Source organism: Equus caballus, chromosome 16 (genome assembly GCF_041296265.1).
Source record: "Equus caballus isolate H_3958 breed thoroughbred chromosome 16, TB-T2T, whole genome shotgun sequence".
Classification (NCBI taxonomy): domain Eukaryota; kingdom Metazoa; phylum Chordata; class Mammalia; order Perissodactyla; family Equidae; genus Equus; species Equus caballus.
This window is the reverse complement of record NC_091699.1, coordinates 55334408-55350737: the sequence shown is the minus strand read 5'-3', so window position 1 is coordinate 55350737 and position 16330 is coordinate 55334408. Positions and strand designations below refer to the sequence as shown.

Below are 16330 nucleotides of genomic sequence, written 5' to 3'. Positions count from 1 at the left end.
CTCCCCAGAGACCCCAGACCCCTTCAGAGTGACAGCACATGCATTGTGGGCTGCAGGGCTTCCTAATTTAGGACATCTGGTTCTCAGGGCAAGTTTTCCTCTTCAGAGCAACAGCTTTCTAGCCTGGAGTCTCAGAGATTTCCAACAAGTCACCCTACAGGGATTTGGGATGACGTTACCACTCCCTCCACCCTCCCAGGCTTTGGGCAGCCTCCAGAATTCCTCCTGGTGTCCTGGGAATGTGGAGAGCTCTGCTGCAGTTTTGGACTTTCTGATGGGGGTAAGAAGTGGGCCAGAGAACACACAGCTGTGGGGCTGCGCTGAGAACCACCACCTGCCAGGCTGGCCTCCCTGTCCCTGGCTGGCTGGATGAAGTAGCCAAAGGCTACTCTTTGTCCTGAGCTGATCTCAGAGCACAGAGCAAGCCCATTGACCTGGCGTGCCGTGGAAGCCCCTTTGCAGAGTGACATATGGTAGTTACCATTCCCATGCTGGCTGGGAGCGCTGTCTCTTGGGGATCAACAGCCAAGTTTGGAATATCTTATCCAGCTTTTAGGGTCTCTCAGGTGACACACGTCTGCACTGGGCCTGGGCCAGCTGCTCTCACTGAACTTGCTTTGTGCTGGAAGGTGCATGAAGGTTCCGTTACCAGTGAAAGAGGAGAGGCAGGCTGTGAGGGAGACTCTGCAGCTCAGCCCCCAGCCTGGTCCCCTTGCACAGGAGAGGGAGCTATTTATGGCGTGTTATAAATCTGCCGCTGCCAGCGAGCAAGATGGGGACCATTACGTAAGGCTGTCAGAGCGCCTTGCCTTTTTATTCTCTTTTCTTCCTTATTCTGGGAGACAGCGATGGGCTTACAGAAGGCAGCGTGGCTGGGCATTTCTCTTCTCTCAGTTGTGGCAGAAATATTTTTGGAAACTGGGGAATTTGGTCACATGACAGCAGTTTTCATTCATGAGACCTGATCGATGAAATGAATTTGTCCTGACTTCATGGGCGTTTACCGGGTGTGGTGTGGGGGCTCATGGGTTTGCTTCTGTCCTAAGCAAGGTTTAGATGAGTCTAAACTGGATCAGAGTCATTTTTCTCCAGTTACCCTGAGTTGTGGAAATTTCCTTTGAGTGATTCTTGATTTTTAGAAAAATTTATTTTGGAGGATTCACCTTCTTCAGAGCCAGAGATTGGTATAGCCTTAGAAATGGCATTTATTTCATGTGCGTATGTCTGTGTGCACGTGTGTGGGCATGAGAGTGTGGGAAGGTGAGAGCAAGAGAGAAAAGACACGCATGACAGGCACACCAGTGCAGCCCCCTTGCTGTGGGCAGGTCCTTCCTTAGGTCATTCTAGTAGAAACTGTAATGGCGCCTGCCTACAGTCCCCAGCCATCCTGGCCTCTCCTTTGCCACGGACCCTGAGGGGCTCTCATGGAAGTTCACAAGAGGAGGCCTTGTTAGTCGTCCTTGAGACCATATGGCATCTCCTTTCCTGTGGCTTTTGGTTACCCCAGAGTGACTCTGACTTTCTGGCTGTGCCAGCCAATGTGGGTTCCTCCAAATACTCTTTCTCATTCTATGGGTGGCCACATGTGCCCTCTCCCAAGATGCTCCTTCCCTTTGCAGTGTGGTGTGGCAGTTGTTGAAATTTTTGAGTAAATAAGCTTCCCACTCCAGCTTCTACCATGATCTGAGATAAAAGTTGGAGCAAGTCACTTAACCTTCCCCTACCCCTGCCTTGCAAAGTGAAAATGGTTCTACCAAGCCATAGTGTGGATCTGCTTTACGGGACAAATGACATCCGCATGTAAAAGCCCCTAGTGAGCTGTGTATCGTCCTGCAGGGCCTGTACTCTTTTTCCCACCTGGCACCATTGCTGTAAATCTACAGCTCGTCTTCTCCTCGCCCTCCAGCTGTTCAACTTTTGCATGACCTTTTCCACTACTTAGCCACTTGTCCAGTTATTTGAGGAGCTGGCCTACACTGATGGGAGGGCCAGAAAGGTCAAATGAGGTAGGACAGTGATGAGATGGAGAAGCAGGGGAGGAGAAGGCCTGCATGGTCACCCATCAGCTGTCTGCCAGCCCAGCATGGCCCTGGAGGTTGGACCTCATCTTTGGGCTGGCAGGGATGTGCATATTTCTTATTGTGGACTTGAGTCGTCCCAGTGGGGTCTTCACTTTGAGTTCTTTTGTGCCTGTTATGGCCAAGGGTTGTTTTGAGAGACAGTGGACAGATGTACAAGAATGGTCAGTGGTCCAAGATGACATGGAATGTCTGATTCTCCACTGGACTGTGAACACCTTTAATCACAGTATTACTGACAACCCTTAGAGAGAGGAGCATCTTTGGAGCCATTCAAATCTAGGTTCAAACCCTGGGCAAGTTATTTAATCTCTCTGAGCCTGTTTCCTCTCCTGTAAAAAACAGATGCTGATAATACTTCATAGGTTGAGAGCCTTAAAGGAGGTCACACATGTAAATTACTAAGCCCAGCGCCAGACCTGTAGCTCATTTTACAATTACGTGAGTGCTGGGGCTGTCTGCACTTTAAAATAGCACAGGTTAGTCTCATCACCTTCTAAGCGAGCAGCAGTTTGCTCAAAGAAGCTGTAAGATGGCAAGTGAAAGAATCTCCTGGGCCAGATTGCGGGGAAACCCCAGGGCTGGTCATACCTCAGTCAAGGCCCTTCATGAGCCAGTTGGCCTCAAGGAAGCGTCAAGATCTTGGAGTGCTCAACTTGATTCCAAATGTCTCTCTTCCTTTAGGACCCATCCACAGCTTGCAAGCTACCTGGTCTTCTCATATGATTATTCCTAAGATAGAAACAATGGGTTGAAAACGTGCCTCCATTGCGTGTTCAGCTGCTAAATGCTTGTAATCCCTAGGGCAAGCCTCAGACTTTGGATGCAGTTTCAGGCCTCCCATCCTAGGCCTGACAGGCCATCTGCTTTTGTTGCGTCTGCTTCTTCCAGCAACTTGACAACCAGATGGTGGTACCCACATTTTGTCGATGAGAGACATCAAGGAACCTGACCCAGGGCTGCAGTCAGTAGGTCGTGGCTGACCTGGGACTTAAACCCAGGTCTCTCTGCTCTCCAGCATCTGATCTAAATCATCTAGGCCCTTGTAGGAGGCAAAATTCTAAAGTCATCCCTTCAAGATTCCTGTTCCCTGGGAGGTCAAACACTAATCTAGATACTGCTATGAAGGGACTTTGCAGGTGGAATTAAGGTTATTGATCACATCACTTTAAGGTAGGGAGATTTTCCAGGATTATCTGAGTGTAATCACACGAGCCCTTAAAAACAGAAGAGAAGGAAGAGGCGGCGAGAAAGATGCAGCAGAAGGGGAAGATAGAGAGATTCCAAGTGTGAGAAGGATTCGAATTGCCATTGCTCTGAGATGTGGGAGCCACGTGCAGAGACTGGAGAGAGGCCTCCAGGAGCTCATGGAAAGCATGAGAAGGAGCATGGGTGGCCTGTAGGAATTAAGACCGGCCATGGCTGACAGCCAGCAGGGGAATGGGGGTCTCAGTCCTGTAACCACAAGGAACTGAGTTTGGCCATTGACCTCAATGGGCTTGGGTAGAGTTCTTCCCCAGAGCTCAAGGCAGGAGCCACAGCCCTGCTGACACCCTGACTGGGGCCTGGTGAAACCCATGTCGGGTTGCTAACCTTGAGAACTGAGAGTTGATAAATGGGAGTTATTTCAAGCCACTCAATTTGTGGCAATTTGTCACAGCAGCCGTAGAAGACTGATGTAATCCTGGTGAACAATTTGTTCCTTTTTGAAAACTTTTGCTGTACTTGGACCTGTGTGTTCAGAATTACTGAACCGTCACAGTCCCCAGATGCCTCAGATTCCTCTGCCCAGAAAAAGGAACGCTTGAAAGCTCAGGCACCTGGCTGGCCACAGAGGGGTCACCAAGGACCAGCTTCTCCTAGTCACCTTTGGGCCTCCAACCTGGAACTCTGTTCTGGTTTTCTCCTGACAACTTCTGAGTCTGTCCTGGAGGAAGCTCCTCTGTTAGCCCTTGAGACATAAGTGGTTTGTGTTCACAGAGGGAAGCTCGGTCTGCACAGCATCACTCGCTCGCCTGCCAGGAGTCACCTACATGTGGGTGGGAAAGGGTTCACGCTGATAGAACGTGGGAGCTGGGGAAAGGCCAGTGAGGACGCAGAGGCTCTCCTGCAACCCCACCTGCCTGCTTTCACAGCTCCTGGCATGGCTGAGCTGTGAGGCTGCTTGTCGATGCTCGCTCAGTCCTTCCTTGTCCAGATATGGTGTCTGAGGCCCAGAGGAGCGAAACTGTCTCCTCGCTGTCACACAGCTCTTGCGTTTTAGTTTAGATTCCGAGCTGCAAAAATCCTATGCTGGAGCAGAGAAAATCTTAGGAACTTGCCCGTGTGTACTTTGTCAGCAGAGTTGAGTTCAGCACCAAACTGGAATAAGCTTGAGTAGCCTGACAAGAACTCTGACAAGCTGGGGGCTTGGCTGGTTTGCTCCTGACTTGAGGAGGAGAAGAGTGAGGAAGGGGACCTGGGCCAAGGGCCCAGGCCCGAGGCGGGAGCGCTCTCCCAGCTCGCGTGCAGAGCCACCTCCGTGTGTACTTTCTCCTACTTCTTTTCCTGGCAACTCTTTTGCTGAAAAATTGACCAGGTTGCAGAATTTCTCACTCCTCTGCTAAGAAAAATCTCTCCTTCTCGCAGACTCCCCAAGCAGAATTCAATAAATGAAACAGAGCCGCTTTTATTATCTCTTAGAGCCATCCACTTTCACTTTGCTTAAGCCTCGTTTGTTTCCTCTGCCTGAAAGAAGCCTTTTGCTCCATGTGCCAGGGTTTGCTGGAGCCAGAGAGTATCCAGGGCTGCGGCTGCTTTGTTTCTGAACCCCGTGTGAAGCCTTGGAAATGCCTGCATCCATTAGATGGGGGTGGGGTGAGGGGGCAGCAGGAGACACAGCAAGCAACCACCTGCCAAGAATCTTTTTCACATTTTCACATTGGGTCCCAACACTTGTCTCAGTTCAGACCTGGATGCCTCCTTTTGCTGGCTCTGTGACCTTTGGAAAGTTACTGAACCTCTCTGAACATTCTTTCCCTCCATTGTAAAATGGGGCTGGTAACAACACCCAGCTAAGGGGAGGGGTGGCAGTGGGTGGTGTAAGTTAGGGCTTCCAAAACACTTGACACAGTGTTTGCACACACTGTGAGCTCTCAGTAAGAGTAGGTATTGTTAGGATTTCACAGATGTGCACTGCCTTACAGAACACCAGTGTTCAAACTTGTGAAAATTTAGAAACATTCAAGAATCACTTCTCTTAGTACTTGAATAATTTTGAGGGAGGGTGATCCATATGATAGTTTGTAAGACTGGAGGGTTTCTTGTATGCTCAGCACTGTGGTGGGTACTTTATTTGCATCCATATCAGTAAGGCGTTGAACAGTCTAAGAGGTGTGGGCACTCTTACCCCGTAGAGGAGGAAACCAAGGCCCAGAGACCTCCAGGAACTCAACTCCTCATCTCCCCAAATGATGTTGTGGGGGTGTTGGCGCCGCGTGTTGGGCAGCCTCTTCTGCAGTGGCTGCTGCCTTCTGTGAGTCTGACTGGATGCCTAGCTCTTTTTATTTCTGATCTCTGAGCTCCTTGAGATCTTTGGTCATCAGCAGAAAATGCATCATGAGTGAAAACACTGATAAACAGTTGTTCTGGGAAAATTGGTTTTGAATCATTAGGGTGTGTTTCAGAGCCCCACTCACCAGGCTGCAGCTGTCACCCCTCCCCTGCGAGCCCTGGGTCTCCCCAGAGGGCACATGCTGTGACTCCTTCAAGCTAGACACCGGGGTGAGGGACTTGCACGCTAGCCTATGAGTGGTCTGTAAATGAGGCTTCCTGATTCCTGTGGGTCATCTTACATGTTCCACCAGGAAGTCAGGTTTGGCGTGTCTAGGTCTGCATTGGAAAGACTGAGGTGAGGGTGAATCGTGGGGAGCCCATGGGGCATGGGCTGCATCCCTGGAACGCGTCAGGAGTGCTTCCAGAGGTTTCCCTTTGCTTTCTGTTAGTCCTCAAGGTTAGCAGTGTGTCCTTTGGGAGTTGAGACCCTTTGGTTCCTCTGTGGGTCGTGGAACCACAGCTTCACAGCTTCAGAAGGTCCTCAGAGTCATTTGGACTAAACCCCTTGTTTCATTCATTACTGTTTATTCTGCAAATATTTACTTAGGGCCTAACAGGTACCAGAACCAGCCCATGATTCCAAGGAGCTCACAGCTCGTGGGAGAGATGAGTCCTGGACAAGTGATGATGAAGGCCTGGAAGTCATGTCCATTACAGAGAGGCTTTTCCCAAAATGCACTCTGTGAAATAAATGCCATGTGCTTAAGTGACATGTGGAGCAAGGCTTCCTAGTGAAATAGGTTTCGAAATGCTGCCATATGAATATTATGGTAGAACCACAAAACGTGCCTGATTCTGAGACTCTGAAATTATGATGTCAGTGATAATGCTTACTTTGGGAACCACTTATGTACCTGGCATGGCGGTAAGGGCCCTACATGGATTGTCTCATTTTATAGAATTTAGTGGTTTGGGCGTGCTCTAATTTATAACTGTTTTTCTGTTGATAGAAATTTAGGCTGCTTCCCACTTGATTTTAATGCACTGAAGATTGGTCTTTTCATTTCCAGAGGGGCCTCTGGGTACAATGGAATGTTCGTCAGCCTTAAAAAGGAATGAAGTTCTGACACATGCTACAACATGGAGGAACCTTGAGGACACTATGCTGGGTGAAATAAGCCAGTCACAAAAAGACAAATACAGTATGATTCCGTTCATAGGAGGCACTTAGAGTAGTGAATTCATAGAAACAGACAGCGGACTGGTGGTTGCCAGTGGTTGGCAGGAGGGGAGAGTGGGGAGTTGTTTAATGGGGACAAAGTTTCAGTTCTGCAAGATAAAAAGAATTCTGGAGATTGCTTGCACAACAATGTGATGTACTTACCACTACTTAAAAATTAAGATGGTAGATTTTATGTTATGTGTTTTTTACCACAATAAAAAAAAAAGGAAAAAGAATACTACTTTGACAAAAAAAATTCATAAGGTGAGAATTAAAATTCACAAATCATGGGGTGTGATGTACCTCAAGTGTGGCATGCGTATGAGTGCATGCACCTGGGTACTTAATTATTTTCACTGGGCTTTGAGATGAGAAAGTAAATTGAGGTAGTTCTGTTCTACTTGAAACAAAAAGAGGGGCCTCGAGCTTTTGAAGGCTTTGCCAGTTGCTGTGCATAGAAAATGTACTTTGGACTTCAAACTGGTTGCCTGCGTTCCCTTTTGAGGCTTGAGTGAGCATTTGCTGATGTCTCCCGAATTTGGATCTTTAGAAAGTGCTGATACTTACTTGAACTATTTGTTTCATAGCAGTATGTTTCTGGGTTGAGTGTCTGACAACCGTAAATTGAGGCAGAGGTAGCCGGAGGAGGGCCAGGAGTGATTCAGGGCTAGCAATCAGGATTTAGGCCAACTTCCTTATCTTCATCTCAGATGATGAAAGCGAAAGTTGTATCATCCATGGCTGAAGTCCTCTTCAAGAAATCTTTATGTTTTAGACCCTTTGTTTTTTTTAAAAAAAACTCATTGATTTGAATGGAATGTTCTTAGTTTTCAGTAGAACAAGAGCATTTTGTAAAGGGAGAAAGTATTTCAAACTTCTGTGTAAGGATCCTATAGAATGTGTCTAAGCTTTGAGTGAGGGGTCAATCTTTTGAAGTCTGCATTCATTATCTGCCGTCTCTCTGTCTAGGGACTCTTTCTATGTTGATGCACTCATACCTGCTCTGAAACTTGCTTTTCACAGCTGCGTAGTTGACGTCTCTGTGGCTGCGCTGTAATTGACACGATCGTCTCTGTTGCATGTTAGGTGGGAAAGGGCTCTTAGCATGTCAGTGTCCTATATGACCTTGGCCCATGCATACTCGGGCGCAAGAGCCACATACGTTTTGCCAGGCTGTATTTCCAAATTTATATCCCCCGCCCCTCATAATGCATAAGACTAAGTTTCCTAAAACTCTTGCCAAATTGAACATTGTTATAATCTCTACATCTTTGTCAGTCTGATAAATCTTTTGGGTCACTGTTAAGGTTCTCTATATCCTTTGCCCGTTTTTCTTTTGGGCTGTTTGCCTCAGGGTTGTGACTCGTGCATTATGTAGACAGTATTAATCTCACTGCCCCTTTTACTTTAGCACGTCTTCCTCACCTTTGACTTCTTTATGTTGATCTGTTCACTAGTGATCTATTTATCTGTGGGGTGTGGTCAGCAGACCGGGAACTCCTCGGGACTATTGGAGGTCTTTACTGTTTTTAAGTATCTGACAGTGTCTTTCTGTTGTTTTTGTATGTAACAATAGCTTAATTGGTTCACTTCTGGGGGTCTTCTGGTCCACCCCCTCGGGCTTCTCTTGCCCAGGATGGTTTTGGAGTTCTGCTGGGAAGTCTAGACTTTTTCTTTTCTTTTTTTTTTTTTTGAGAAAGATTAGCCCTGAGCTAACTACTGCCAATCCTCCTCTTTCTGCTGAGGAAGACTGGCCCTGAGCTAACATCCGTGCCCATCTTCCTCTACTTTATATGTGGGACGCCTGCCACAGCATGGCTTTTGCTAATCGGTGCCATGTCTGCACCCAGGATCCGAACTGGCGAACCCCAGGCCACCGAGAAGCAGAACACGTAAACTTAACCGCTGCGCCACTGGACCAGCCCCTAGACTTTTTCTTACAGGCGGCTTATCCATTTGTCTGTATTTTCTGTATTTGAATCACTGACTAGATGCCACAGTCCACTTTTATCTCTGGTTACCTTTCACTTTTCACCAGGAATATATAGTCTCCTTGATCCCCTTCCCATTTTTATACTTATTTCCCCATTTTTATGAGAGCAGGAAGTTTGTCACCTACCTAGGCTGAGTTCATTTATAATAGGTACTCTTGGTATATTTTGGTAAATAAGCTCTTGTTGAGGGAAAATGTCACAGACCCCAGGCTGTAGTTTTCTTTTAGAACTGTACCATGTGGCTGAAATATCTACTAACTTTCCTTTTTTTTTTTTTTGAGGAAGACTAACCCTGAGCTAACATCTGCTGCCAATTGTCCTTTTTTTTTTTTTTTTGGCTCAAGAAGATTGGCCCTGAGCTAATATCCATGCCCATCTTCCTCTACTTTATATGTGGGATGCCTGCCACAGCATGGCTTGACAAGCAGTGCATACATCCATACCTGGGATCCAAACTGGTGAACCCTGGGCCACCAAAGCAGAATGTGCAAACTTAACTGCTGTGCCACCAGGCTGGCCCCTTTTTTTCTTTCTTTTTAGAAGAACTGTAATGCATCATTTTCTAGAGCAGTAGTTCTCAAACTTTCTTGGTTCCAGGACCCCTTAAAATTATTGAGGACCCCAAAGAGCTTTTGTTTATATGGGTTATATTGATTCATATGTGTTGTATGAGAAATCAAAACCGAAATTTTAAATCTCAAGGATACAGAAGTATGCATTCCATTAATTAGCCTTCAAGCAAGGGCATCCTCACACCTCTCGTGGTCTCTAGAACACTCTATTTTACATCCGTGAGGGAATGAGAGTGAAAGTAGCTCAGAAAATCGTTTGACCTTGTGGACCCTTTAAACTGGTCTCGGGGAACCCCATGGGTTCTCATGCCACACTTTGAGAACTGTTGTGCTAAAGAATGTTTCTCAGGCTTCCTGCCTTGTTTATTGAGCTCATGTTTGACGTTTTTGCCAGGTGTGTGCGTTCATGTGTACGTGCATACACATTTGGTGTGTGTGGAGGTGGGCTGGGGGGAGAGGGGCCATTGCTGAATTAAGGGCTAACTTCTAAGGCAGTAGTGCCCTCCTGAAATGTGCGGAGTCCCCTGCCTGTAGGTTGGCTGTTGCTGGAGCCAAGTGGAGTCCTCAGCAGCCGCTGTCCTGCACCACCCCTTTTCCAGCAGTTAGTTATCTTTTAGTCACAGGCAGATTTTAAATGGGGGGTGTGAATTACTGGGTTAGGCTGATGTTGCTGGCGTGGCTCCTGGAGAGAGCTTGACCTGCTGGGCCTGAGGGTCTTAACCTCTTGTCCTTGGTTCCCCCTGTGAATGGGCTGATTTTCTTGAAATTGCATGTGTGTTTTTGGAATAAGATCTGTAGTTTCATCATATTCTAAAAGGAATCCCTTATTAGGGACATGCGTTAAAGCTCCTGAAGAGTTGAGAATGTATCATGGTTGAAAGAGGTTGAGAGAAACGTCACATCTTACCTAATTCAATATGCAAACAAAAGTGTCTGTAAATCCTGTAGAAATAGATCGATGTGTCTTCTGCAGAATGCACATGCACAGCTCTTCTCCCACGGTGGCGCTGCCAGGTGTCCTGCATGTCCTTATTTCAGGGTAGATGTCATCATTTTAGCTGTGGTCCAGTTTATTTGCTTAGAGCTGCTTCAAGACAGGTTTCAGTTAGTAAATAAAGCGATATGCTCCATACGTTGGTCATATTGATACCTGATTAGTTGAATGGAACTTCACTGCAGTTCTTTTATTGACACTGAGGAATTTGATGGGAAATACCTTGGCTTGAAGGAAATGCTTTTCAGAATTTGTAATCTGAACCCTCATCATCTTGGAAGAGGCCCTTATTTTCTAAAGATGTTGTCCTGTGTATTCAGAGACTCTAAGTAACTGTGCTCCTCTCTCTGCGTTGCCCTGTAGATTGCCTGTAAGGAGCCCCTGCTGGTGTGCCAGACCTACCAGGGGCCATCCACCCAACTGTCCCAGACTCCTGCAGCAGGACCCCCGATGGCAGTGAGCACCTCCCCGTGAAACCTGCCAAGCTGGACGCCACAGTTCTGCACGACGACACTTTGGCCAACTCCGTGCCCCCTTCGGAGGGATGCAGCCATGCAGTCCTAGCCTGCGGCCCGGGCATCCCTGAGGAGCACTATGTAAGCGAGGCTGTGGAAGATGCTCCCAGCTGCAGAGGGTACCGGGATGCCTGCACCATCACCGGTAAGGGGCCTTTCCCTGCCAGGGAGGGAGGGAGGGCAGGAGAGAGGCCTCAGTCAGTGAGGACTGGGGAGGGGTGTGGCCACAGGAGTGGATCTGGGGAGGTAGGTGGGGAATGGGGAGGGACCACCAGAGTACAGAGTCTGAGCTTTGGGATTGTAAGACCTGCCCCCTAGAGCTGGCTCTGCTGGTGAATAATTCTGCGGCTTGTGTCAGTCACTGAGCTGCCTGAGATGAAGACAGCGCCTCATAGAATTGTCCTGAAGGTTGAAGATGGGAATGTTGAACCCCGAGCAGCATGCGTGGCCCATGGCGATGCTCAGTGTGGTCTGGCCCCTTCCCTCTCTCTGAGGCTTGGTTTCTTCAGACATAAGATAGGTGTCATGGAAATAACACACTGTGGTGTTGTGGGGTGCAAAAATGGGGAGGTACATGTAGTTCCCTTTGTGCACTGTCAAGATTTGCACAGATGTCGGTTCTTACAGGTGCCTGTGTCAGTCACACCTTCCCAGGGTAGTCCCCTCCCCGTCCACCGGCAGCATCTGCTGTTCAGCACAGTGTCCTGAAGCTCTTGCTCGTTTTCTTTTCCCCAGGGGAACACTGGGACAAGTGCTGGAGGCCAGCACAGGAGAGGGCTCTGAGTGGAAAGGGTGTGGTGTGGTGTGGTGTGCAGAACAGCATGGGGAGCAGAGTTATCGTTAAACCAGTTGCAGGTCTATCGAAGTTTGCTCTGTTGCTTATTTTTATCTGCAGTGTTTACTTTTGTCCTCTTGTTTGAAAGAATGCCCAGTGACAGTTTAGTACATGCAAATTGGCCTCCAGTAGCTTTTCATTGTTCTATCTCACCAGGTAAGCATTGAGGACTCGTGTGTGTCTGGAGTTTCCTGAGGACAGAGGGGCGCAGAGATGGCCCGGGATCCCAGCCTGGGTGCCTTGCCTTGTGCTGAGCTCCCATCCCCACGAGTGGCCCTCCCTCCACTGGTGCAGTGAATCCGACCCCTGCTTGCCTGCTCCCTGCGGGGCGTGGTTCTAGCATCTCTCGGCTCTCTACTATGTCATCCGTTTCCCTTACTCGTGGATCTTTCTCTTTAGCACAAAAACATGCTATGATCTCTCCCTTCTTAAAAAGAATCCTTCTTAGCCCTCCTTTGCCCACAGCCACTGCCCTGTGACTCTGTTCCATGTTTGCTGACTCCAGTTTCTCTTCTCCTGTTTTCTTCTGCATCCACTGCATGCAGGTTTGTGACCTCCCTGTTCCCCCAGCACGAGTGGCCTTGTTCAGTCCAGGGATTCATCCTCAGCCTTCGTCTTCTTGCCATGTCAGCAGGAGTTGACACTGTCGTCCACCCACGTCTCCTGGAAATATGGTCCTCCCTTGGCTTCGGGTCCTGACTCTCCTGGTCCTCCTACCTTGCTGGCTGCGCCTCCTCTTCTCCCCAGCCTGGGACATTGGGGGGCCCGGGGCTCAGCCCTCCAGCCCCTTGCTCTCCCATGTACACTCACACCCTAAGTGATTTCACCCAGTCTCCAGGATGTAAAATCTCCAATTCCTCAGACTGGACTTTTCCTCTGAAGGCCAGATGTGTCAGTCTAACTCCAAATAAAACGTTTTCACTTGGTTTCCCAACAGGCAGCTCAAATGTACGTGGCCAAAGATGAGCTCCTGGTTTCCACCTCCACCTGGTTTCCTTGTGGTCGTCCCTGTCTTTGTAAATGGCACTTCTATCCTTCCAGGTGCCCAGGCCAAGAACCTGGGAGCATCCTCTGTATTTCTTTCATATCCCAGTTTGCTGGGAAGTCTGTTGGCTCCTTCTTCAGAGTGTGTCCAGAATTGACTGTCTCGCTAACTCCGCAGCAGCTACTCTGCTCTAAGCCATCTTCATCGTGTGCCCGGATTACGGCGGAGGCCTCCTGATTGGGCCTCCTGCTTCACCGCTTGCCTCTGTGCAATCCATTCTCCGCCCAGCTTTGAGAGTCGCTTTTTAAATACAAGGTCAGATGATTTAACTCGTCTGCCCCAAACCTCCAGTGGGCTCCCATCTGACTGTGGCCTATGAGGGTCTAAGTGAGAGGACTTCCCCTGTCCCTCTGACCTGTCCCTCTCTGCCTGCTCCTCTCCAGGCACGCTGGCCTCCTTGCTAATCCTTGGACACACCGGGAATGTCCCACCTCAAGACCCTTGTTCTTGCTGCTGCCTGCATGGATCTCCTTAGCCCCAGGTGTCCTTGTGATTCTCTCTTCACTTTCTCCAAATGACATTTCATTAGAGGCCTTCTGTGATGCCCTAATAAAGAGTGAGCCATCTCTGCCTTTCCCCATCTCCCTTTCCCGCTTTACCTTCCTCCCCAGACTTTGCCATGAGATACTGTGTGTTTGTATTTTGTCTGCCAAACTTGCTGTAGAATATAAACTCCCCCACGGCCAGGACTGTGTGCATCCCTGAATCCCAGGGGCTGAAATAGCATTGCATGTGGCTAGTGCTTAGTAAACGTTTGCTGGGTGAACAAATTGTGTTATTTAATTATTACCGCATCCCTCTGAAGTGGGTACTGTTACCCCTTTTGTACAGGTAAAGAGACTAAATCACAAAAGCTTCCACATCCTGCCTATGATCCCTGAGCTCCGAGGGATGAGACTTCCCTCCAGGTCATGACCCCAGGGCACGTGTTCTCTGCCACCTGGGAATACAGTCCAGTGCGTTAGACAGATGAACCAGTGGAAATTGGCGGCACCCATGGTTAGCTCAGTGATGAGCACTCATACACAAGAGAGCACCAAGCTAGGTGCCTGGCCTAGCCTTGGAGGGGAAAGGACAAGGGAGGACCAGGAGGGCTTCGTGGAGGAGGCAGTGTCCCAACTGCGTCTACATTTGTCCAAACATGTGAACTAACCCCTGGGATTCTAGTGGCGTCTGTGTCAATGAAGTCCAGGAAATATCCAAGCTATTAAAGCAGTTTCACTTTCTCTGAATGTGACAACCGAGGGCAAAGAAATGGCAGAATGCACTGCTGACACTTCAAACCCCACAGGGCGTGGCAACCGGAGGTTCTTTGCTAGAACATCTTTAGCCAGCGCCGTTGGATAGCTGAGCTGAGTGCCATCACGTTTGGCAGTGGCTCGGTTAACAGTAGGGTAAACACGGGCAGTGTGACGTGTGTCGGGTGCTGGGCAGCCAGACGGTGCAGAACGTGCTCAGGTTAAAGTCTCATTAGGGGGTCACTGAGGGGAAGACACAGGATGGAAACCATTCTCGGAGAGACCTGGAGAATGCGTATGTGGACTCCAAGGGCTCTGCCTAGTGCTGCCCCGGGGGACCATTTGGCATCCGGCCTCTGATAGAAACACTCCGCCCCCAGCTCCCACTGAGCACTGGGATGAACAGCAGACTTTGTTCCTCTTTAGTTTTTAGGCAAAGCCGAATGCCAGTCACAAAGCCTGCTCCCCCCACCCCCAACCTAGGGATATCACATTTTAGGTGCGTCATTTTCTGTTTGGGGTGGTTTAACAAGATGAGCCGATAGGGTGCCCAGGCGGCCTGGAGTTACGTAACCCATTGTGCGTCCAGGGCAGCTCACAATCTTAGGATTTGCCCCAACAAGCAAGCTCAGAAAACTGCTGAGGAAGGCGGAGGAAGGTGGTTGTGCGAGGTCCTGCCCGGCTGGGCTCTCATGGAGAATCGCTTTTCTCCCTGCGTTGCCTTTGGAGTTGGTTTCTGCACATGGCATTGGTATTTCCATTCAGGCCGCCCATCGGGGCCCAGCCTCTGCCAGGACCCTGCCAAGGCAGGCTCGTTCGGACAAACTCGCGTGGTAAGTGTGTCTGCCGGGTGTTTGTTCTTTGTGATGTGGCTGGAAATGAGAAAAGACCAGGAGAAGTAGTTTCTCTCCTGCTTGGCAGGTTGTCCTTGGACATGTCATCGGGAAATTGCAATATTGAATCATTGACAGGCAGAATGGAGGGACCCTAGAGACAGCCTGGCCCTCATCCCCTCATCCAGGATCAGAGGAGGCAAGTAACCTGTGGGGCCATGAGCAGTGGGTCTGAATTGGGACCCGGCCTGCCAGACTTCCACCACCTTTCCCTTCCCAATTCTTCGCAATGCCTAACCATGGCCTCTAAGGCCCCCTGTGGCATCTCCGACGCTGTGATTTTCCTTGTCTTGTGTCTTGATCCTGGTTTCGTAGAGACTCACCTGGTTTCTGGGTCAGCAAAGAATTTTTCAAAAGGTGAAGTGCCGAGTACGTTAATGTCTCCCTCCTTCCCTCTTTTCCAGCCTCACTTTCTTTTTTTTTTTCTTTATTAAATGTGCTTGTCTCTCTACCTCTGATCCACACCCCGGTGATGGAGAGCTTGCTAATCAGTTCTGCTCTGGCTTGTCTCCCTTGCTATGGGGCTGACGTTTCTCCTCACTTCCTCTAAGCTGATCAGGGTCTCATGGTTCATGACCCGTCTGGTTTCTGTCCTGTTGATACGCTGTTACTCAAGAGCTGTCTAGGCCCAAACCTAGTGAATTCCTGAGAGCTATGAGCTCCTCTTGTCCCATTCCAGTCACTTGTAGGTTTTAGGACATGTGAGACATTGGATGAGAGAAGATTATGGAGATGCTGTGAATGTGTGTGTTTGCTCAAATTATTAAGGACTTCAAGGCTTATCCAATAATTGTGCTCAAGATTGGTGGTTACCAGAGGGGAAGGGACTGGGAGGAGGGTGAAAGAGCTAAAGGGGCACATATGTATGGCGACAAATGGAAACTAGACTGTTGGTGGTGAACACAATGCAGTGTATACAGAAGATGAAGTATAATGATGTACACCTGAAATTTACACAATGTTATAAACCAATGTGACCTTGATAAAATTTTTTTAAAAGTTCTGTTCAACTGGTGTCTATTCAAGGCCAGCTTTTTGCTGGGGTCCATCAATGAGAACTGGTCTTGCCCTCAGAGCCTTGGAGGTGGGCAGAGGTATAAATGACCGGCTGTGACCCCCATAGGATTGTTCCAAGTACACTTACAGGAGCATCCTGCCTGGGTGTCCTCTTCATCAAAGGACCACTGTTTAGGATTTCTTCCTTTTCTATCACTGATTTAAGCCACCAAACTTGATGATTTATCCTCTGAAAACATGCTCAAATTATTAAGGACTTCTTTTATGAATTAAATATAGGGTCTTATCAATTCCTGTCTAGTATAAAATTTTTAATGTGTTTTCCATTGAAAATTTATATCTAAATGCTACTTACTTGGCTAAATGGAACAGAAAAGAATGCACAGTGAAATA

At 48.5% G+C, this 16330-nt stretch overlaps 1 protein-coding gene across 15 annotated transcripts in view; it reads left to right on the top strand.

Annotated features, from left to right (window-relative positions):
- Positions 1 to 16330, top strand: part of TRAK1 (trafficking kinesin protein 1) — a 178256-nt gene that overhangs the window by 52187 nt on the left and 109739 nt on the right. For 11 of the 15 annotated variants that reach the window (XM_070237939.1, XM_070237935.1, XM_023620681.2 and 8 more), the window contains one exon: positions 10758 to 11054. Coding sequence is in view for 4 of the 15 variants with exons in the window: in XM_014731757.3 (XP_014587243.1) it covers positions 14770 to 14860 (91 nt within the window). In the remaining 11 variants the exon portion in view is untranslated. Of the gene's footprint in view, positions 1 to 10757; positions 11055 to 14207; positions 14861 to 16330 lie in introns of those variants that run through there. The other 4 variants (XM_014731757.3, XM_001497614.6, XM_023620684.2 and 1 more) reach the window with 1 other exon arrangement.